Source organism: Perca fluviatilis, chromosome 11, assembly GCF_010015445.1.
Source record: "Perca fluviatilis chromosome 11, GENO_Pfluv_1.0, whole genome shotgun sequence".
Classification (NCBI taxonomy): domain Eukaryota; kingdom Metazoa; phylum Chordata; class Actinopteri; order Perciformes; family Percidae; genus Perca; species Perca fluviatilis.
Genome location: NC_053122.1, coordinates 10,396,329 through 10,419,316, shown reverse-complemented (window position 1 = coordinate 10,419,316; position 22,988 = coordinate 10,396,329). Strand labels below are relative to the sequence as shown.

The 22,988-nt window shown below is 39.7% G+C and overlaps 1 protein-coding gene and 1 long non-coding RNA gene across 5 annotated transcripts in view; one reads left to right on the top strand and one right to left on the bottom strand.

Moving 5' to 3' along the window:
* The window catches only part of astn1 (astrotactin 1), a 566,677-nt gene that overhangs the window by 446,066 nt on the left and 97,623 nt on the right, over nt 1-22,988 (bottom strand). For all 4 annotated transcript variants that reach the window (XM_039816837.1, XM_039816835.1, XM_039816836.1 and 1 more), the window contains exons 3-5: nt 15,797-16,047; nt 15,236-15,378; nt 11,228-11,377 (exon numbers count right to left, since the gene is read on the bottom strand). In XM_039816837.1, the coding sequence (XP_039672771.1) occupies nt 11,228-11,377; nt 15,236-15,378; nt 15,797-16,047 (544 nt within the window). The remainder of the gene's footprint in view (nt 1-11,227; nt 11,378-15,235; nt 15,379-15,796; nt 16,048-22,988) is intronic.
* LOC120569033 lies at nt 7,987-8,790 on the top strand. Its single transcript, XR_005640830.1, has 3 exons — nt 7,987-8,084; nt 8,304-8,457; nt 8,566-8,790. It is a non-coding gene; the product is annotated as an uncharacterized LOC120569033 (long non-coding RNA).

Sequence of the window (22,988 nt, the reverse complement as noted above, 5' to 3'; positions counted from 1 at the left end):
TACATGGGATTTGGTCCCATATTCCCAAACTTCACTTGAATGGATAATGGGATACCTGCAGTCACAAGCAGTAGTCGTGTCTAAAGGCACAGCCGTAGGCCACATTTGAATGAGACTTTGGAATAGGACAGTCTGTTTGAATATCTTCAGTGATGAAAGGCAGACTTCAAATAGGCGGCCCACAGATCATGTAAGAGTGTGTCCCCTAGACTGAGTGGGCCCAGTGAGAGTACAGACTCAGTTAAAGAAATTAATCAAGCTAAAGAACTCAGAGGCAAAAATGTCAGAGCAACAAACATGGATATTAAAACAAAATCAGTATTAGAAAACGTCCAGTCACATCCAGGCTGCATCGATGACAGAAAATCAGAAACACCATTTATAAAACTGACAGTTTTGTGTAGTCTATAGGCAGATAAAACACAAACAGTGATTTTTCACTTTAATATGTTAAGTGCCTCAAATCCTTCTTAACAAGTTCATATTCATGTAAGAGCATTTATAATTATTTTTAATAAAACTATCTATATAAATTATTGAAGATTTTAATTATTGATTATTCTACATTTCAGAAATTCACGGTGCCCAGGGGATGAATCCTATTGACGTTGGTGAGCCTCTGACTTTTTCTCTAGCACCAGTATGAGGTGGACATTTTTGTTTTCTAGTGAGATGTCTCAAAAGGCTATTGGTTGAATTGCCAACACATTTGGTAAAGACATGCATAGTCCCCAGAGGATAAATCCCTACATGATCCCCTGACTTTCAAATACTGGTTTGGTCAAATACCTACAAAACCAAATGTATTCCCACCAGCCTCAGCTGTACTTTGTGTTTATTGCTAATTAGGAAACATTAGCATACTAACACGTAAAGGAGCAATGTATAGGATTTAGGGGGATATATTAGCAGAAATTGAATTATTATTTTTAATTATTATTATTCATAATTATATTTTTGTTATTGTATATTCACCTGAAACTAAGAATCATTTTGTTTTGGTTAGCTTAGAATGAGCACTTCACATAAACATGGGTAAGGGGTATTCTGTTAGTTTTCACCTGCAACCTCACGGCTAGATTCTACTAAATACGACACATTGGTCCTTTAACTAAGATGGTGAACATGGTAACGTTATGCCTGCTGAACATCAGCATGTTAGCATTGTCACTGTATGTTAGCATGCCTACATTAGCATTTAGCTCAAAGCACTGTTGTGTCTGAGTAGATCCCCAGAAAACTGCCAGCATGGCTGGAGACTCTTCAGCTGCCAGTATATGCTTATTCAGAACTGCTTGTGAGATGGTTAAAATACTATTTCTGTCACTTAATGTGTACAACAAAGTGCATTTGATACATTTTCTGTCAATTAATTCATAATTTTAGCACCAATGAAAACCTAACCTGGAGAGCATAGACTCTTAAAACACTGGCTGTGGATGTCATGTTGTGGATGTCACTGACTTGCCCATACCCAACCCAACATTAAAGCCATTATGTACAGAAATATAACATTATTTTTTTTTTTCCGACAGATTTTTCCCGTTGGCACAAGTTTTTGTTTGCTGAAAAATGAGACCATTCTGCCTCTTTATTTCAGGATCCATGAGAACATTTGCTAATTCTGCACATGGTCGTTTTAGGTTATTATTTGTGACTGGTACTAAAAAAACTGAGCAAAAACCCAGATGAACCTAACCAAACCACCTGTTATTGCGGAGATATTTCATTATAATGTTCAAGTTCACAACTTCAGGAAATAAAACTTTTAAGTGGCTCTCTAAATACCTGAAAAGAGCAAAGCTGTCAAGGACAGCTTTGAGGCTGCATGAGTTTCAGAGAGGAGAGGACATAAAAGAACTGTTGGTTACAATGTAATAGTACAAAACTGGAATAACTTAAAGTGGTTCAAAGTGGAACAGCATGTATTCTCTCTGTAATGTACAAGAGAAGGTGTTTTTCGTTGGAAGTTAAGAGAAAATGTCTCACAGATGTGAGTGCAAGCTGACCTATCACAGAGATCTGCAGCTGGAAATTACTGAAATAACATGTACTGTATAGCAAAACGTAAAAAGGTTAACTACATAGGAAATAAAAAAAAGTACAAATAGTGGTAAGTTAGATGCTTTACACGATAGCACACACAAGAAGAAATAAATCCGTAAAATAAAAAATATATAAATAAAAAAAAGTTCTGGCAGCTCACCCGTACTTTGCCCCGTAATTAAAACAAGGAAATTATGTGTGTAGCTACAGTAAAAATACAGAACATTTTATTAGGCCTACATAAAATTCTTTCATACAAAGATGCTTAGTTAGTAAACTTCTGAAAACGTAAAAAAAACAACCTTCAAAAACATTGGAAAAAGATCGTAAAAAAGTGTCACAAAGGATCGGAAAAAAGCGCAAAATAAAAAATGTAGAAAAAAGTGACAACGTGGACTTCTTTAATCTCCCAAAAACCCTCTGTGGCCAGCAAAGGTTGTTGGAGCACAAACTATAAAATTCGAACTGAAAAAAACATACAACTGTGAATCTCGTACTATGGACAATTTTTGTTAAAATATAAAGTTGCATAAGTGTTAATACGCAGATATTTCTTACAGTGCAGGGCTCACAGGTTGAACGTGGTGGTCCTTACATGTAGTTAAGTTTCATCAGGAACAGAGATGTTGACTATTGCCTTTAACATTTCTACCAGAATGACGCTTGAAATATAAGGTTGTGTGCCTGCCTGGCTTACAGAGAATCAAAGTGCCTTCTGAGGAATTAAGTCTAAATCTAACACAGCAGGTATTCGCCAGCCTTCCCTATTAAATCCGAGCCAAAAGTTGCTGCACTCACTGCTTCTAGGAAAAAAAGACAGGCCCCTCTAAGTATTTACTGCATGATGTTCAGCCGCAAGTACCTCTTATGAAGCAAAAAAATTATTATGTCCAGTGCTCCACATGTCTATAAATATGGAAGGGTGCTAGAGTCGAGTAAGAGAGGGTAATGACACCAGAATGACAATCAATCCCGACAAAGGAAGTGGACACGTGAACATAACAATTAAAAACAGTATAGGGATGTCACAGCAACATAAACAACAACAGCACTGATATCAAGAATAGTATATAGTATACCATCTGAGTTACGTTTAGTAACCTTTATTCATGTCATTCTAATGAATTATCTGCAGTGTTTCCCACATAATTACTTAGATTCTATTTGTGGTGGTAGCTGACCGGTTAGTGAGCAAGCAAGCTAACATTATCCAGCAGCTAAAACCACAATATCACAATATATTCTACATTTCAGTGTCCCCTTTTGGAAGTTTTCAGCACTGGGGGGAAAGGGGTTTGTTGTAACGTAGTCTCGCATTGCCAAATTTATCATTTAGGCAGCCCTTTTATGCTAATAATAATAATTTTTATGCACGTTTTAGTCAAACACGCTTACTTTCTAGTGGCAAATAGACAACCATCACAGATGTCATGAATAACATTTGTTCAAGTCAAAATGTCAGCAGTGAAAAAGGTCTATACTGGGTGTGGTCTAGACCTGAAAAGTGAAAAGTTTCAAAAGATAACTTCTATTGTGGTTTTGCGCTATAAAGATTTACTTGACTATTCGGCAATTTAACTCATTGTTTCGCACAGCATTTTAACCCATGGGAAATTGCAGGATATGGTCAGTAATATACATGGACATATTCCACAGGACCAGCCAGCCCGCGAGCAAATGTGTCGAGCCAGGCAGGCAAGCACAAACAGGAAGGCCAAAGTGCAGCCCGATACTTTACAAAATAAAACAAATTTCAAAATAAAACATGCAGGTTTATGGGGATTTTGACTTCTCAGCTGTGTCTACAGCAAGACACGCGATCAGGCACACGGAGAGAGAGACCGACGGACAAACAGACAGTTTGACACACGGGTTGGCGCAGCCGCTCCGCTCCTGATCGCAGCTGGTTTAAACTGACAGATTGGATAACATGGGCGCCGAAATGAAAATAGCTCCGCTTTACCGCGCTTCCATGTTTTCGCGGTTACATTGCCTGAGAATATCATAAACTCTGATGTCCATTGCAAATAAACGTCTATAAATCTATTTAGAAATGATAATAAAAAATATGCCTCAGAACTTGCCTGAGAATCATCCCGTTTTTAACTTTTCTTTATTAACAAAGTAATCTAGTGATAGTACATTTATAGTTACATTGCAAACTGCTAATAGCTAATTCAGCATATTCTTAATGGTGCAAAATTGCCAACTGTAAACAGATAAGGGGCTAAAAAGAGAATGTAAGTACCTACATGTAGCTGACATTACAACAGCCCATTTGATGAGCTTTTACGGGGTCTTGCTCTGCTGATGGCTTTCATTTATTCTGTCATTCCCAACTAGGCCCATTTGTTTCCATCTATCACATTAGCAAAAACATTTTTGACGTAATTTTCACAACGATTTCACACTTAGCTGTGAAAAAAAAACAGTAACCAGCTCTTAACGTGGACAAAAAAATCAGAGATCCACTTTAAAATACAAGGATGGGATTACAAATTCCAGGAGGAGCGGTGAGTTCACAGAAAAGCTGTAGTAATTGTGGCTGTAATTATCACCGGGCTGGGGGTGAATTATTACCCACATATTAAAATCACTGACCAGCGCAGGAATGTTAAAATCACCCTGTCCAAATGGGGCTTACGTTAGAATAGGCAACCTTTGTTATGTATGCAGAAGTACGATAACTCTAACATAACATTAACCTTATCCACTCATTTAGACATTATTATCATCATTATATTGCATGGTCCACAACTAATTAGGAATAAATGATATACCTGCTGAGCAATAATAATCATGAAATACTGATGGGGGCCTGCAGGCCTAGGGGCTGCTCCTTTCACTCACTCTGACATTGCTTTCTCCCATTTGGCAACTTTGGTACTTTTAGTTGCTTTAGAGGTAACACTGGAGTCCATTAAATGTGCTGACATATGGAGTGAAGAGAGGCACTTGGGCATCTTCAGCAAAAAGGTAGAGTCATTACCTTACCCGCCTCCTCCTCACACATACACAGAGGTTGTCCACTGAGGGCAACAATAGCTCTGTCTGTGCATATTTTATGACAAAGATGAAAATAGTTGTCTGGAAACACCAACAACAGCAACTCAAAACTGCATGGAGCAGATCTAATTGCCTGCTTAGACAGCCTCATTCCTATGCAGCTGGCTATGGAGAATACCAACCTGTACCTCGAAGCATTGCAATTTCAAGTGAGTGTGTGCGTGCATGCGTGTGTTGGTTGAGTGTATTAGGAAGCAAATCCTTCTATTTTCATATACCATGCTGATACAACTGATACAGCAATTATAATGACTGGGCAGAAATTCTTCTCTTACATCTCTTCTGTATCATATTTTGCATTCTTGCAGTCAAAATAAAGAAAATGTAACTGAATTAATTAGTTTACCAGCAGTGGCGGACTTGTTGGACCGTGCAAACCCAGCGTCCCTCTTTCATTCTTTCAATCAGCTTCTTGCAAAGGCCTGTTGATACCCAAGTCTTTGGTAATGTTTAAAAGTAGCTGTGTTCCTCCTTCTTACCGGGTCTGCAGCCTTGCAAACTGTTGGCTGGTTTGATTGTGTACAGCAACCATAGCAACGCACAGAGCTGACCATAAGCCATAAACAGGCAAGAGGCTATAAACTGCGGTAAAACCCCCGATTGAGACGCATATTCCGAATGCGCTGTATACACGTCCAAAGAATACCTCTTAAACCTGAATAATACCGGAATATTCCACGTTTTAATCGGAAAATGCTATATTCGGAAAAAGGCCTTATTGGGAAAATCCAACCGGAATATGCTGTTTACATGACCTCATATTCGGAATATTGTCGTTTTCGGAATAATAGTGGAATATTGGTGTGCATGTAAACATACTCATTGTCACAGATCACAAATTTGCAAGGGGATTTACATTTGTTACAGCATATGGCACCCTCTGTCCTAAGACCTTACCTTTGGATAAGGAAACAACCCCTGTAATGGTGAAAAAAAGGGAAGAAACCCCGGGAAGAGCAACTGAGGATGGATCCCTCTCCCTGGACAAAGAGACATGCAAGTGATGTCCGTAACCATCGTTAACCATTAACCGCGTCAGTGGGTTGGCTGGTTCGGAGAGAACACAGCAGACCAAGGGTTTGTTCCAACTCTCACAGGTGGAGTCAAAAAAAGAAGAAGACGGAGACACACGAGAAGGACTACTTGAGGAACATAACAAGACTCTAGACACTGTGGATTGCTCTGTAAACACAGACATATTTCAAGTTACTGCTGAACTGCAAAACACAGGATCTTTAGCATTATGTGGTGGAAGTGTTGTGTACTAGGCCTACAAAGATCTCTGAATACCTAGTGGTAACAATGTCTTGCTTTTCCATGATAATCCATTGAATTTATATGGATTTCTTTTAACTTAGACTAGTGTTCTCAGACAGTGTCAGGAAGTCCAGTTTGAATAAAAAACTGATCTGGAAGGCCTATTTGTAGTACAGTGTCTTTCACACCCTTTTATGATACATATGACTCTTATGGCAATCACTCCTGACTGTTTTTTGATCTGACACCTTGATCTGGTTAGGTTTAAGAAACTGAAACTACAGTCATTATTCAAAGAAACCAATGTTGACTGTCGGTATATGACAGGATGTGAGCAGCAGGTGGATGCTTTGGATGCCCAGTCATCCATCCTGACCTCCACAGCACTATAACACAAATCGACTTTTGCCTTTGCTTTGAAGAGACAACAGTCATTATGCACAGGGCCACAAGAGGTCCTTGTCAGGAAAACATACAACACATACTGGAGCTTGTTTTCATATTTGAAATTATTTTTTTCCCGGCTCTGTTAATTCTATGAGGCAGAATTTTACAGTATGGAAAGTGATCATGGCAGGGTAAGCAGCAGAATTACGTCATTCACATTCTAAAGTAATCACTAGGAATGTGTGCTGCAAATATTTGATTGACCAATGCAGCACGTTGCCAGATGACTCTGCCAGACGGCCCTTCATTTTTTTGTTTTTTGTGCGAGAACCCCTGGTGTGCCAACACTGCGATCTCATTAAAAGTTTTTTTTTTTTTTGGGACGCAGCACAAATTAGACCTTTTGACTGTTTCATTACTTTGGAATAAAGCCTCACAGACTAGCTGGGAAGGTAAACGTTGCTGTGTTGTTTGCAGTTCACTGAAACCATGTTACAGAATTTCTCTGAAGTTTTTAATATTCCAACAACGCCATTTGGAGCTGGCACTGGTGCCTTGTGCTGCTTTCTGTTGGGTGTTTGGGGCATTCACTCTTTGTTTTCACCCTCTATTATTGATAAAAAGGGGTTTGCTTGAATGTTGTTTTCCTCCTCTCTGTTTCTATGATTTGAGCTCTCATAGGTGGAAAGCCACGGTGGCTGCAGGTGTGCACCAAAGAAAAAAAAAAAGAAGCTTTCTCTGAATCAAAAAGCCCAAAAGTCCCAAGAGCCATGTTGGGTTTCCACCAGTCAAGAATGAAACGTAATTAAAATGGATGAGTGTTCAAACAAATAGATGGGAGGTGGTTGTGACACACAGATGAATACCTGGCTTGTGCTCTGGTGTTGTAGTTCTACAATTACAATCCTTCCTGGCAGTTTGAGGAGACCTCTGGATTGGACTGTGCACTAGCTACTCCGAACTGAACTTTTTTTTGTTCAAAATAAAGTTTATTTGCGGAATTTCTCCACAGTGCCTAACACTGTAGAATTGTTTTTTCTTGGGCTGAGAATAAACATCTGTGCAGCCAAGTGTGAAAGAAAGTGATTTATGATCTGAGGTCAAGTGAAAACTTCCAAAATGACATTTTGAAAATGCAGCTGCCTTCTTTTTCTTTTTTTTTTCCATGTTTATCATAATAGGATAATGTATCTCCATTCCATGAACTTGTAATTGCTCTCTCTTCATTTTCTGTATTCTTCAATCTCCTTTCTTATAGTACAACTCCTACACTATCACAGCCTAGGCAGGCAGAGGTGAACACGAGTGAAAAACTGGTGATGCCAGTGGTGAGTGCAAATGAATCACGCACAAAAAAGTACTTTGGATTGTGAATGGGAATGGGAATATGGAAAAATAAAGTTGCATTTGTTAGTAGAGAAATACCACAATAAACATAGAGATGTATATGTTTGTGTTGTGGATCAGTGTCTGACTCCCTGTCCCTGCCTGTTTTCCTGTTCCCCTTTCCCTTGTGTGTGTGTGTTGTCTGTGTCTGTCTCCACCAGCTTACATGTCACTCAAGAGGATCTAGGTCAAGGGGCGTGGCCACTCTCACCTGCTCTGCTCCAGCCAGCTGCAGATCATTCCAGTAATCAACCACCAGTTATCAACCCGGGCTGTTCACCTCTTCGGCGCCAGTTCGTTGCAACCATTCTTGTGGTAACGTGGCGCTACTCTGTGCTTGAGAGACTTATCCCTGTTTTCCCTGTTTCCAGTTTGGTTGTTGCCTCATTTATGCTCTGGCTCACGCATTCCTTCTCTGCTCAGATTCTGCCTCTGGACCTGCTGCTCACCAGCTTTCATCTGCCTCCTCGCTGCCTGCTCACCTCGCCGCTCCACTCTCAACCAGCCATTCCACCCAGCTGTCATCTTCGCTGCCTGGCCACACACCCTCCTTCTGATCTCCGGCTTCGACCCTACCTGGAGCTGCTATCCTGGCCACCTCCCTCCTCCACTATCAAACGACGTTTCTAATAAACACTGTAATCAGCTCATCTGTGTTCGTGTGCCTGATTCTCCGTTCCGGGTCTGACTGGAGCCTAACAGTTTGAGGGTTCTCATTCACACTAAATATTTTTGTCGATTTCATTGTTCAAAGGGCATTCATCTCTCAGGGTAACATGGATTCTATCACTGGGTTTATCCTCAGTGTCCTGCCAAGACATTAAGTATCCTGAGTTTTTCTAACAAAGCCTTCTATTTTTTTTTACTGTATTATTGATAACTTTTGTCTAATGAATTGAAAATGTCTCAGGGTCCTTGGGACTTTTCCAAAGGGCATTCATGATGTTGTCAAACCTGTGTGGTGGCTTTCAGTGACTCACCATGATTTCTTACCTTCTATGGAGCAGTGATAGATAAACCTTTTGTAGATGTGTGCAGCTGGGCATTGATCGCAATGCTCCTGCCATTTCAAACACCCTATATCGCCACTCCATGCCTCATTTTCACTGAAATATTTTCACACTAGCAACAATTCATTTTTGAGCGTGCCATGGCCTTTGAGGAGATTTTCGACGAGGCTGGGCAGATAAACAACTAGGAATTAGACGTTTCCCATGAGGCAGCAGCCTATGCACCTAAAAGTCAAACTTAAAATGAATACAGTATATACCTCCATATCACCATAGTGTATCTCTTTATCAATCAGTACAGCTGTCCACACAGGCTGCATAACGGCAGCTGTACGGATTAAAAATATGTATTATTTTAGGCTTGACATCTACAGTACAGGCCAAAAGTTTGGACACACCTTCTCATTCAATGCGTTTCCTTTTTATTTTCATGACTATTTACATTGTAGATTCTCACTGAAGGCATCAAAACTATGAATGAACACATATGGAATTATGTACTTAACAAAAAAGTGTGAAATAACTGAAAACATGTCTTATATTTTAGATTCTTCAAAGTAGCCAGCCTTTGCTTTTTTATTAATAAGGGAAAAAAATCCCACTAATTAACCCTGACAAAGCACACCTGTGAAGTGAAAACCATTTCAGGTGACTACCTCATGAAGCTCATTGAGAGAACACCAAGGGTTTGCAGCGCTATCAAAAAAGCAAAGGGTGGCTACTTTGAAGAATCTAAAATATAAGACATGTTTTCAGTTATTTCACACTTTTTTGTTAAGTACATAATTCCATATGTGTTTATTCATAGTTTTGATGCCTTCAGTGAGAATCTACAATGTAAATAGTCATGAAAATAAAGAAACACATTGAATGAGAAGGTGTGTCCAAACTTTTGGCCTGTACTGTATTTTCTTCTGTTCTACTTGCGTAACTACAGGGGTTGCGTGGCTTGCTCTGAGCGCTGCCAAAACGCTTGTGACCTACAATCAATATAGGGCCGAAGCACGTCCCTGTGTAGACACAGACATATCACTGAATATGCTGCTCGTCCAATGCGCTGCTTAAAATATGCCTACACATTTTTTATTCCCTTAGAGAAAATGTGGGGAGAATTGTAATTTCAGTTTAACTTTAAGGTCTGTTAGGTGTATTCTAGTCTCGCTTTGCCAGACCTTCCTCCACAGCGATGCGGATGAAGGTCTGGCTAGTCCACACAGCATTCCGGGATGGACCTCTGCAAAATAGCCTCGGGAAGGAACTTGTTTTGGTGGAACATGTGTACGTTCAAAAGTTGTTTTAGTCGTGCAACAGAAAACTCAGATTGGACAGATAGTCTAGCTAGCTGTCTGGATTTACCCTGCAGAGATCTGAGGAGCAGTTAACCATAGTCCTCACAAATCTACCCGAGTTTAAATTTACAACACAAAGAAAGTGGAAGGTAACAGACATCCGGCCCGAAAAGGACATCCGGCGGAATTTCCGGCGGCAACAGAGCAATCCCATTAGTGGAACGTTGTGGATATACTGTAGACTAGGTGTATTCTAAATTACGTCACTGTTGGCATGAGAAACAAAACATTTTTGGAAAGTCTTGACCTATTTTTTTGTTCTTTTTTGATTCTGATGGAATGTGATTGTCTTTCATGAAAGAAAATTGTTTCAAAATGGAGCACTGAATTATCAATGTGTTGGAAAAACATGAAATCCAGGAGAACCACCGTTTTTTTTAAACCCTATTTTCCTATGGTTTTTGTGTCTAAGTGAGTAATGATTGTAGCTTGTTTCGCCGCTGTCGACTGTGGCGTTCTTGCTTAATACTGGACCAATTTTAAAGATTGTTGTTCCCATCAGTCACTTAGACACAAAAACATAGGAAAATAGGGTCCAGGTTGAAAAATAGCAGTAGTTACCCTTTAGGTCACCAGGCTTTTACCTGACAGCCACAGTGTAAAAATACAACAATGTTCATCTGTGCTCCTGGTAGGCGGGTAGACCCATGGAGCGATGGTGTTAAATGTGATCCATTTTCTTCTATTCTCTGTCAGAGGGTTAATCTACGGGAGAGAGTGACTCACCGCGGGTGTTGCTGGAGAGACGTTTGCGTTGGCTGGTGGAGGTGTTGTGTGGAAGCAGGGTGTTCTGCTGGTGGTTGCTGTCGATTGGACTAGTGGCGATGATGTTGTCCTTGTATTTGTTCATTAGGGCCAGCTTGGTGTTGTCACTCACTGTGGAGAAGTGGGATATTATTACAAACACAGGGAACTACAGTAAAAGCTAGGAGAAGTAGAGGCACAAACTAAAAGCTTTCTCTCCGAAATGAGAAAGCAGCCACTTGGAAAAAGAATGTGTTGTCAATGCAGCGAGCATTAAGTGTAGTAATGCTAAGAAAACACATCCAGCATGTTGTTTACTGTGTGTGTGTGTGTGTGTGTGTGTGTGTGTGTGTGTGTGTGTGTGTGGGGTTGGGGGTAGTGGGAAAAGCTGGCATGAAATTAAAACTCATTAGGGGATTTACAGAATGCATTTAAGTCTCAGAGGATGAAATTATCTATGTTGGTAAATATTAGGAGATGAAGTTCCTGGGAAACAATTCTAACTATATTATACAACATGATTTCTCTAATAAAACGAACACTTTGGTCCAGACTGAAATATCTGTTAGATGGATGCTGAGGAAATTGTCCCAATAGGATAATTTGTGATGTTTTGAGAAGGTTCCAACTTTAACTGTTTAACTCCTGTTCGCTCAGAATAAGTTATATCTTCTGTGTCACACAAAGAGTGACATGTTTAAGTATCACTGGGAAAATATAACTTTGTGTTGAGTGCTAATGTTAGCATGCTAACAAGGTAAAACTAAGATGGTGAACATGGTAAAGATCATACATTCTTAGAACCCATCATTTTAGCACCGTGAGGTTAGCATTTAGCGAAAAACAGGCTTGTTTGTCTGTGATTCCCGACAAAAATGTATACACACAACCGTAGGAGAATGGAGTTTCAAAAAGTGGTACGATGAAAAGGAGGAATAACACTACCAACCTTGATAAAAACCTTAATAATTCAATCAGTAAATTTAAAGTATTTATAATGTAGTTATATGTTCCCAAACACATACATAAATGCATAGTTCTCAACATTTAATTAAGCAATATCACACAAGAGCGAGTGGTGTTGCACACTAGTTTGCTACTTTGTGTAAACTAGGTCTACAAGTTATCACAGGCCATCTACTTTGTATGTTTCCAATTTTTATGCAACCAGTAGTCTCGCTTTGCCAGACCTTCCTCCACAGTGCTGCTAAGGAGGGTCTGGCTAGTCCACACAGTATTCCTGGATGGGAGAAAAATGTGCTCTGGTTTATTGGCATTTCTTTAAACCAATCACAACCGTCTTGGGAGGTGCTAAGCGCCGGACAGAGCCACGGTGCCGCCTGACGCTGCAATCTTTGGAGTAACGTGTACAGTTCAAAAATTTTAGTCGTGCAGTCTATAACTCAGATTGGACAGCAAGTCTAGCTAGCTGTCTGGATTCACCCTGCAGAGATCTGAGGAGCTGTTAACCATAGTCCTCGTAAATCAAACAGAGTTTAAAATTACAACACAAAGAAAGCAGAAGGTGACGGGCAAAAAGAGTGACATCTGGCGGAATTTCCAGGGGTCCGGAGCAAGTAGAAGTGGAACGTCGTGGATATAGACTATGCAACCAGTGATATAAAAGTCTGTTGACAGTCCACAACAGTAACAGTAACGGTAACGGTAACAGTAGGTTGCTCCATCATTTCATGCTCTCCAGTCTGTCGATGTTTATATCATATATCGTTAGCGTTAGCTTCTTCTTCTTCTTCTTAGCTATTTGCGGAAATATGTTACAAATATGTTACAAAGGTAACAGGTACAAAGTTTCTTACAATTAAAGATGCATATACATACATATACAGATACATGTATAGTCCCAGTGATGTTATACTGTACATCAGCACTCATTGAATGCCTCTTTTCCAATCAAATTACTTGGTCAGAACTAACAGTTGTATAAATGAGAGCTATAATGTAACAAGGCATGACATTATTGTGTTCACTTGTTTATTGACTATTCCATTATTTTAAGAAGAAAGGTCAGGACAGCCAAAAAAATATTCACAGAAATCTTTGTTATTTTAGTTTAAATTTCCAATGCCATTTTCTGAGTGACCTCTGCAGTTGTTTATATTGTTCAATATGCAGGCAGCATAGCCTGCAGCCTGCATTTTCTATTTCTCTAGTCCATCGCATTAACCATCTTAAATGCATAATGCACACAGGATTACTCAGCTTCTCCTCAACTCTGGGGTGGGGCTGTTTAGATTTTATAAGCACACCGTGTGAGAGCACTGTCACCATAACCGATCTCTCGACGAATCCGAGCAGTAAATGTGCTGCTAATTGAAATTCAGGGGGTATACCTTCATCAAACCTGCTCCACTTCAAATATTAATTCTCATGGGAGTGGTGCTCAACTCCGACGTCCACTGATTATGAAAAATAGATCTTCTAGAACCAATTCTTGTCAGGCACGTAAGCCTTTTGATAATTCCAAGTGTGAGGAATTAACTCTTTGAAAGAATACCTGCAGTTTGATATTTATATCTGGTGTACTGCCTGCATCAGTCACACAACAAATGGTCTTACACCGGAGAAAAAAAAGTTCCTAAATCGTATTTGCTGTCCTTTTTACATTGACAAAGCGTTTGAAGCGTTTTAGTCCTCTGTCATTTAGTCTACATTCATTCAGATGATTACTTTCCACCTATATGATAACAATAACACACATTAAGGTATTTCATTAAAAATCCAATTACTTCTTTGTTTTCACGCTGATTATCGAAATTACTGCAACTGGGTTATTATATAACTATACTGGTCCCTGCTTAGAAAACAATTCGTATACTCCAATGCCATCCTCAATAATAGCAAATGTAACCACATCTTTTTTTTTTATTTAATGTAAAATGTATGGCTGTGCAGGAGGAAAATAAATAAATGAGGCTAATAAGATAAGCGAAAGCTTCTGCCACAGAATCTAGTTAGTTTGTCATTTAAAAATGATTAGAAAAGTTTCATAGGCAAAAAAGCAACTTTAATCCCCTGGTATCCCAACCTACTACATTAATTAAAACAAACTTTAGACTGAGAATGCATTATTTAGTAATCATTATTTTTTGGAGAGGCTTTTGATGCATTTTTCATGAGATAGTACAGATAGACAGGAAAGGGAGGGGAGAGAAAGAGAGACTGCATGGACGGTCGCACGGACATGAGCTGACGTGGAAACGTGAAAAGGAAACGTGGATCTTTTATACTCTGTGTGGTTTCTCTCGGCAAACAAAATGTTGGATATAAGATAAGATAAGATATACTTTATCGAAATTTGTTTTGGAGTCTGTCCGCTGTCTGCAGCTTTACAAAGACAACACAAAATACAGAAAATAAGCATCTCTCAACACATACTCTCATGCAACACAAACATGCTCCCATATACATTAGACAGGTACCTATATAGTAAGCACATTAACTACTCCTTTCATTGGCATGTTTTAATTGAACAACCCTGTCGGCTGCATTCTCCGCACAATAAGATATTGCACAACTAAAATATTGCCCAACCCCAATAGCCTACGTATTGCTCAAATTACACAATGTACACAATGTATTGACATAATGCACAATCCAAATAGCCCATGTATTGTAGATGTACATGGACAGGCAAAAACTCACCGCATGGGACCCGTGAAGTGTGTCTCTGTCCATATTATCTGGCGAGGGCATTTTACATGTGCCATCTTTGTTATTGTTTGTATCCAGCCATCAGATGCCGCAGACAAGAACGATTGACGCTGCCCACTCCATCATCGCTAAAATACAGACTCAACACCCCTGATGCTCAAAACCCCAGTTTAGACTGGTCCTCTTTATTTCGTTCATTTATAAAGTTAATTCCCCTCAGTGGTCTTTAGTGTTTTTGAAGTGTTCTTGTAGTTGATTTAATAAAACCTACAATTGTTTTTCATATTGGCCTGGCTGTTTGTGCGTCAGTCAACTTACCAGGTGTGAGGTCCATATTATTCTTGTCATTACAGCCCTGGAGGGAGTCCAAGGTACGGGTGACTTGGCTGGCAAACTCCTCGCCACCGTTCATACACTCCCGCTGCAGATGGTGACGCAGGTCTGTAATGTCATACTCATACCTGGGGATGAGGTAGAAATCAATAAGTGTTACATGATGTTGTCTTGTATCTAAATTAGAATAAATATCACAAGCTGCTAACATGCTTGATGATGCAGTCAAGATTTTAAAGTGTGACATGCAATGTGGATGTACTGATAAGGGAAGGAGTTTTATAATATTAAACCTCAGAACTCAGTGCAGACTAGAAATGCGTGTGCTGTGTGCAGGTGGCATTATATGAGTTGCTTTCTAATTAGTGAAATTCAAAAAGATTCTGACCTCTTGTTGCCAGTGTAAAATGTGAAATAACAAACCCCATTCACATATTATTCATCTCACACACATTCTATTGACTTTCAGCTACAGCATGTGCTTATTTTTAGGGTTTCAGCATTACAGATTACATTCATCCCCATCCACCCAAACCCTGCTTATACCCATCCAAAATCGGTGTCTCCCGGATGCTGAGGGTACCGCTGGAGTTCGGCCCCTGACCCCGAGAGTTCCTCAAGCTCTCCCGGGCCTGGCCTCCCATCAGCACGGAGGGGATGTAGTGGATCTCATTAGCCGCCTCAGCGCTGGCGCTCTTCTGGGGCTGAGGGATGCGACGGCGTTTACACCAGCGCCTGCGGGTGTAGAGGATCAGGACCAGGCACAGGACGGACAGCAGAAGGGCGATCATCCCACCCTGAGGGGAGGAGGATGGCATTTGAGGCAGAGACAGAAAAAAAGGGGACAGGAGAAAAAAAAAAAAAACAGAGAGAGAGAATCAAAGGGGAGAACACATTCAGAGAATCTTGCCAAGTCGAATACGGATCAAAGTCAAAGCCTTAATGCCAACAGCACAACTTGAAAAAGGTTGCAGATGCAATTTAGTGAGTAACACCTACAGTGTTTTTAAATGACAGCAGCGCTCATGCTGCTGTGCGACCATTTCACCTTGAGTACAGGAAAGTTCAGAACATGGCTCTTGACTGATTTCCTAGTGGAATGTAAGCCATCATAAGCAGCTATAAACCGTATCCCCATTGAAAGTACTGAAGTCAAAGCCCAGACTGTTAAAAGGTATGGTTTACATATTTTTTTTTAACAAAGGTATAGTTTGACAACTTGGGAATAACATGTATTGACTTTTTCCTGAGAGTCAGATGAGAAGGTTGATACCACTCTCATGTCTGTATGATAAATACTGGGTGTAGCTCGAGCCAGAAACCAATTAGACTAGCACATAGACTGGAAACGGGAAAACTTTTGTATTCAATCCTTCTTTAAAAAACTAAGTGTAAAGAAGCTGTATTTATGGGGGCTTATGTGCCGAAACATTTCTTGGCCAGGTGCAGTAACTGCCTGGAGTCTCTCTGCCGTGGCGATGACAAGAGATGAAAGAGAGCTCGGCCAAGTAGGTCTGTCTACACTGACATTTGACAATCCTTTGTTTTGTCATATGTATTGGATGTATTCCGGGAATGACAAAGACAAGCTCACACAGATAAGATGGGACTAAAATACTGAACGTAAAATCAGACAATGACGGATTCATGTCCCACAAGATGGCTTAACCTGTCGGCACATTCCCTGAATGTTAGTTTGTTTTGGCTGGCTCAGGATCAGTTGTCAACATTTCTTTGAGCTCCATTAGTGACAATTATTTCCGTTGCTTGCTCCAACCTCCGTGTCAGAAAGCGTGTTCTTTGAAGATACCTGGTCCCCATTTCTAACGTTTCTAAATTCAACAAAAATATAACTACAAGCTGTACATTATTTATATAATTTAATTATTCGAATTTCCCTTTTTTTTTTCTTCCCCTTTTCATTATTTTTCCCTTACAGTTATCACTTTACTCACTCACACACATACACACACTAGCAACACCATCCACACTTATGCATAACATGTTTTTCCAACTCCCTTCAAACACGAAAACCGTGATCAACCAAATATGAATCGTAGATCATTCTACCCAATTATTAATAATACATTTTGATGTTTGTCAACTGTTCTGTCCAGTCCCGTATTGTCAGTTCTGTTATTGTCCCGTCTAACTTCCTTCTGTTGTTCTGTTTGCCACCTTGTCGCGTTTTATGTGTTATGTGTTACACTCCATACTCCGTGGTGCTTTAATCCCCCCTTTAATGAATGGTCACGGTGGGGCAACCGTTAATGCACTGAATGTAATTCTAAATCTGAATGTAACATACTGTGTATAAAAAAAATATAGCTCTATGATAAAAATAAAGTTGTCCTCCAAAGAGGGGGGTTGGTGGTAGGAAAAAAAAAGAAAGAAAGCGTGTTCTATCTGTTCGACCTATGACAACCAAAGACTATGACCTCCCTGGGGTGGAATTTCCAGAAATACCATGTTGTGGTAAGATCAGACAAGGGGGAGAAGGGGGAAAACTTAAGTGACATCAGGTTTCTCCTAGGTTACAGGTCAGGGGACGAGAAGATCTATTCGGCCAAACTCCAACACTAAACCTGTCCTGTGAATTTAGTATGAATTTATGTCTCTAGACATCGAGGTTGCTTCATGATAAGGGAATATTTTGTTCCGGGACCATCTCTATTTGAAGGGGCATTAACACACACCTTAGCCTATTTCCCAGAGAGCGAGAGACTGAACCTGCAAAACAGCAAGATTTGGGTGAGCATCTGTGTTTGCAGTGCCTTTGTTATAGTGCCATCAATATCTTTGCATAACCCAAACTTGACAGCTTCAGCAGAAGATATATGCCACTTGGAAATAAACAGACACTCAGAGTTTGGGATGGCACTACACTACAATGTGGTTAAATGGTACTGCTTAATCCTAATTCTCCTCAATCAAGAGTCCATTAAATGCTTTTCTATATTTTATCAAAGTCTCCCGAACCTGCTTCTGAGTTTTTCCACAACACCAATACCAATATCGGCTGCAGCATACCTGGCATATTTACCATAGTTTTTAATATGGTGATTTCATGGTATATTAGGCTACTTATTTCTTCCATTTTGACGAGTTTGAAAAATATAAAATTGTAAATGTCGTTAGTAAAACTATAGTTAGTGATAAAGGTTATGGCAACCTTGGTCTGTCTTTCCCACTTTGGGAAACAACTGTAAGGAAAATTTTACACTTTATTACTATTTAGGTGTTATGTTTGTTGTTTTGGTCATCGTTATCACTCATGATAGCATAGTACTCATCAAAGTAATTAAAGAGATCTTGGAACACAGAGTATTCTGTTGACTAGTAATGGTCAAATGAAGCTTCATGGAGCTTTGTGAACCATTTTCTTTCTTTTTTCTAAACCCACTAGATGGCGCTCTTGGTTTCAAGAAAAAAGGCTCAAGGAATGGCAATTCAGTGTGCTTTCAACCCTTTGTTGAACAGAGAGTGCCATCTAGTGGGTTCAGAAAATAAAGAAAATGGTTCACGAGGCTTCATGATGCTTCATTTGGCCATCACTACCAATGATCCAAGCAGTCAGACAATCAAACAATCAGTGGCTGTGAACATGCAAACACCTTAGCCAGATAATCTAAAGCACTTTATTTAAAAGGTAAACCTGAATGTGAGCACACCTGAAATGTCAGTAATAATCCCTCATTTCATAGGTAAACTGTAAATACTGAACTACACTGAAAGGTCTATGTTGAGCAAGTAAGCCGGTCTGTAATCTTGGATCAATGGACAGTTTGAGTAATCATTTTACTGTTTGGTTTTCTTTTTCAAATATATTTGTCTAATCTGGGGGTTTGTTTAAAATCAGTGTGATAGAATGTTCATCTTTCTGGCTTAAGGAAAAGGTCATAAGGAAAACAACTCTTCTGGCAGCCTGTGGAAATATGGGAGAAAGAAGACTATTGTGACTTTCAATATCAGCTCATACATGTACTCCAGGAAGCACTGATACCAGATGACTGGGTCAGGTCACATCATCATGTTTATTTTACTCATCTTCTCTGTGATTTTAATGACTCATGAGATAGTTTGTAGGGTTGAGTGATGCAGCAGCATCCAAACCAGCACCTGCAGGTGATGAGGATTAGGCGCAGGTACAAGATGGACGGATGATGGGCGTAGAGCCTGCCCCGAGGACAGGTTAGCAGGGAGGATAGAGACAGAATCAGACAGAAACCGGAGAGCAAATGAGACAGCGAGAGTGAGAGTCGAAGAGGAAGCGGAAGAGGCGAGGGCAGTGTCAGAGAATCTCGCCAAGAAGGAGGATACGGATCAAAGTCAAGGCAAGTCAAAAGCACACAGCCTGTGGAAACACAGGGGACAGACAGGGATTGTCAGTTTGAACATCAGACCATATCTCTACCATGAATAAATGCAATGAGAACACATTTCTGTGAGCAGTTTTATACTAGAGATTTCTTTTTTTTTTTATCTGATGCCATTATTTGCATTTTTAAGGTTACTGAACAGGATATTTGAAAGAAAATGACAGGGAAGATGAGATAACATGCAGACATTGTGTGATTGTAATTTGGACCCATAATGTTGCATGTACAGTATTTGCAATTTACCACATCCTCGTGTCTAATCTGATGCTACCCAGTCGAAAACTGAAATCAAAATCAGATACATTGTGCAATTTGGAAAATGTCAAAAAGAGTTATGAAAATGTGAAATGACAGCACAAAGAGAGAACGACAGCAGCGATTTGCCACTGGAGAAGGATTTTTGTTTTAGTAAAGATTCCCTCTTAAAGATTGCATGCCTATTTAAAATTAGAACTGAAGGAATTGTAAGTGCTCCCTCCAGCCAGGTGTGTAGAGACATTTCTGTCTTTCCTGCCTGTACTGCACTTCTTTTCCCTTTTTAATTTGATTTGAGCGATACAAGGCCAAAGTATTATGAAAGAAAGGTTACCAATTGATGCTAAGCAACAGTCTGGCTAAAACAATAGTAGAATAGCAAGGGTTTAGTGAAAACTGATTTAAAATATATTAGAATTAAACGGTGTGCCTGTTCAGTCAAACAAGCACAGTTATGGAAAGATAAGCAAAAACGATAAAACGAAAAATGGATTTTAATCAGTCATTTCCATAAAACCTCCCTTTTTGGGAATTCTGGGTTGAGCTGCTCATATTAATATAAATTGGCAAAAGTAAAGGCTTATTTCCATAAATTGTTTGCCTAATCTGCATAGTCAAGGACATTAACAAATGACACCATGATATGGGCCACTTATGCAGTAAATCTGCATGCACAGTGGTCAAAAAGGAATTACATTTTTTGTAATTTGAAAGTCACTTATGAAGTCCCACTATTCAAATAAAACAGTGCCTGCACACTAAATACAATAGTATGTAACCTACAGTATAGCAAACTGTCACATTTTCCATTTAAAAACTTAATTTGGGGAGTATATGGTCTTCAATTGTTTCTTCTAATATGCAATAAAACAATATGAAGCTAAGCCTAATGACATATGTGATAAGTTTTGATGAACACATATCTTAAAGCTGCACTAATCAATATTTTTGTATGGGTCAAATGACTAAATGTAATGTAAAAGGGGTCGCTCATAGGGCCAAGTGCACAGGATTTCAAAAAACTGCAGTTCCCCTCAGCTCATTGTTTCGTTATTGTTTGCTTGTTTGGTTCAGCTTCACCAGTCTCATCAATCTAATTTCCAGCTGCAACGGGCAGCTATTTTTAGTAAGAAGGCTCTAATAAACCCACTTTATCTATCTGCCTAGCTCCAAAAGGAAAGAAAGCATGAAGCAGCTAAAGAGCCAGATATTTCCCTAGAGGGTTGGTGAGGACCGAAACAGAGCTAGAAGGAGAGCGAATAGTGGACTCAAAGTTGAAAGGTTACCAAAGACAAATGAATCCTCATGTTGCTTGATGTGTAAACAGTCAACAGTTTGCTTACATGTTAGCAATATTAACTTTACAAGGCCAGATATCGTCAAATTTCTGTGACGAGTTCTACCTAAAATAGCAATGAAAAAACTATTAATCCAGATTTAAAGGCTAATCTAATCCTATATACCATTTTTTTTGCTAAAAGATGCTGCTAAATAATCTATACAATCAATTCTGGGACCAGTCCATAGTTTGCCTACTATCCCCCTATAGTATAAACTGACGTGCCAGATAGTATGTTAACACAGAACCTTCTGAGATGCCGTCATTGGAAACTGTTTTGGCCAGGCACTTTTCCAGTTGTAATTTAAAGAGTGATTTAAAGCATGTTACCAACAGTAGCTGGGCCGCAGTCATGTGTGAGTGAAACACAATGCCACCTGTGTATCTGTACTGATTAAAAGTAAGATGAAGGACTGAAAAACGTGTCTGACAAGCATCCGTTGACAGTCAAGGCGAAAGAGAGAGGGACGCTGGAGCAATGATCTGTCAGGGCTGTGGGGGGGAGGATGGGAGTGGGAATGGTCGTGGTTGTGGGGTAATCACGGAGGTGGTTGTCTTGATTGAAATTAACTTTTTGAATTGGTGAATTGGTGTGTTAATGCTAAAATCAGGGGTTAAGTTGTTCTTTAATGTTTCTTTAAAGGTCCAGTTTGTAACGTGTTGTTCATTATCAAAATCTGTGTTGCCCGTTCACAAACTTGTCCTTTCTCATGACTATTTACCACCACCATCAATTCCAAGTATTCCTATTGGCTTGAAATGTTACGTTTGCATTCGCATGAACTGGGGTAGACGCTCCATATTCATGCGCCATCTTGAAATACGTTAGCCGGTAAGGGACATACAGGACATACTGCTCCGCCTTTCGCGTTTTCGCTGTCACATGATAAACTCACAGGTGCTGCTAACGCTGCTAATGGGTATCGTAGCTTCCCTGCCCCCGGCAAGTTTGAAGAAGGAAACATGGGGGACCACACGTATTCAAAATCCAAATTTCAGGAACAGGAGTCTTCTTCTTTGCCCAGAAAAAGAAAAAGGATATTGAAAAGAGCAAGAGCCGGCTTTTTGAAGCGTGAAGGCTACCGTAACTGTAATACGTACTTTGAACTGCGTGGTGCGAGAGAGTTGATTGCGATATTCATCACTTCTCTTTTACTGTCACAGTTGCTTTTGCTAATTATGACACATTTTTTACTAAGTTCATGGGTCACTTTTTTAATATAATACTTATTTTAGTATTGTGGGAGAAGAGGTTTAAATTGTTGTTACTAATCTGGTAAAATAAAGAGTAGAGTTAAGGAATTTTCTAATTCGATAACTGACTTTATGTAACTATTAAAGTGTATAGTTAATGTTAAGTAGGGCCATTGTTTCTTTCATCCCTGAGTAAACTAGAACAAGATGTCAAATGTCAAGTACTCAAATGGTTCTCAATCAAATCTACCTCAGTGACAAATGTAATTCAAACCCATCAACCTGCATTAGCGCCGATGCGTAGAGGGGGCTAATATTGACCAAATGGAAAAATCTGTTTAATGTCAGACATTACTTGGAATCAAAGTGAGGACTAAGTGGACTGTGTCCTCTTATACAGCCAATAAAACCAAACCACACATCAAAGCATGCCAGCGCTCCAGCCCCATAATCCACTTACTAACGGATGAGGATGATGTTATAATGGCACTAGTGTTCCTTATGACTTACACTCCTGTCATGTAAGTCCTGAATGGAAGAGAGAAGACATGGGCTTTCTCAGTCTGACAGA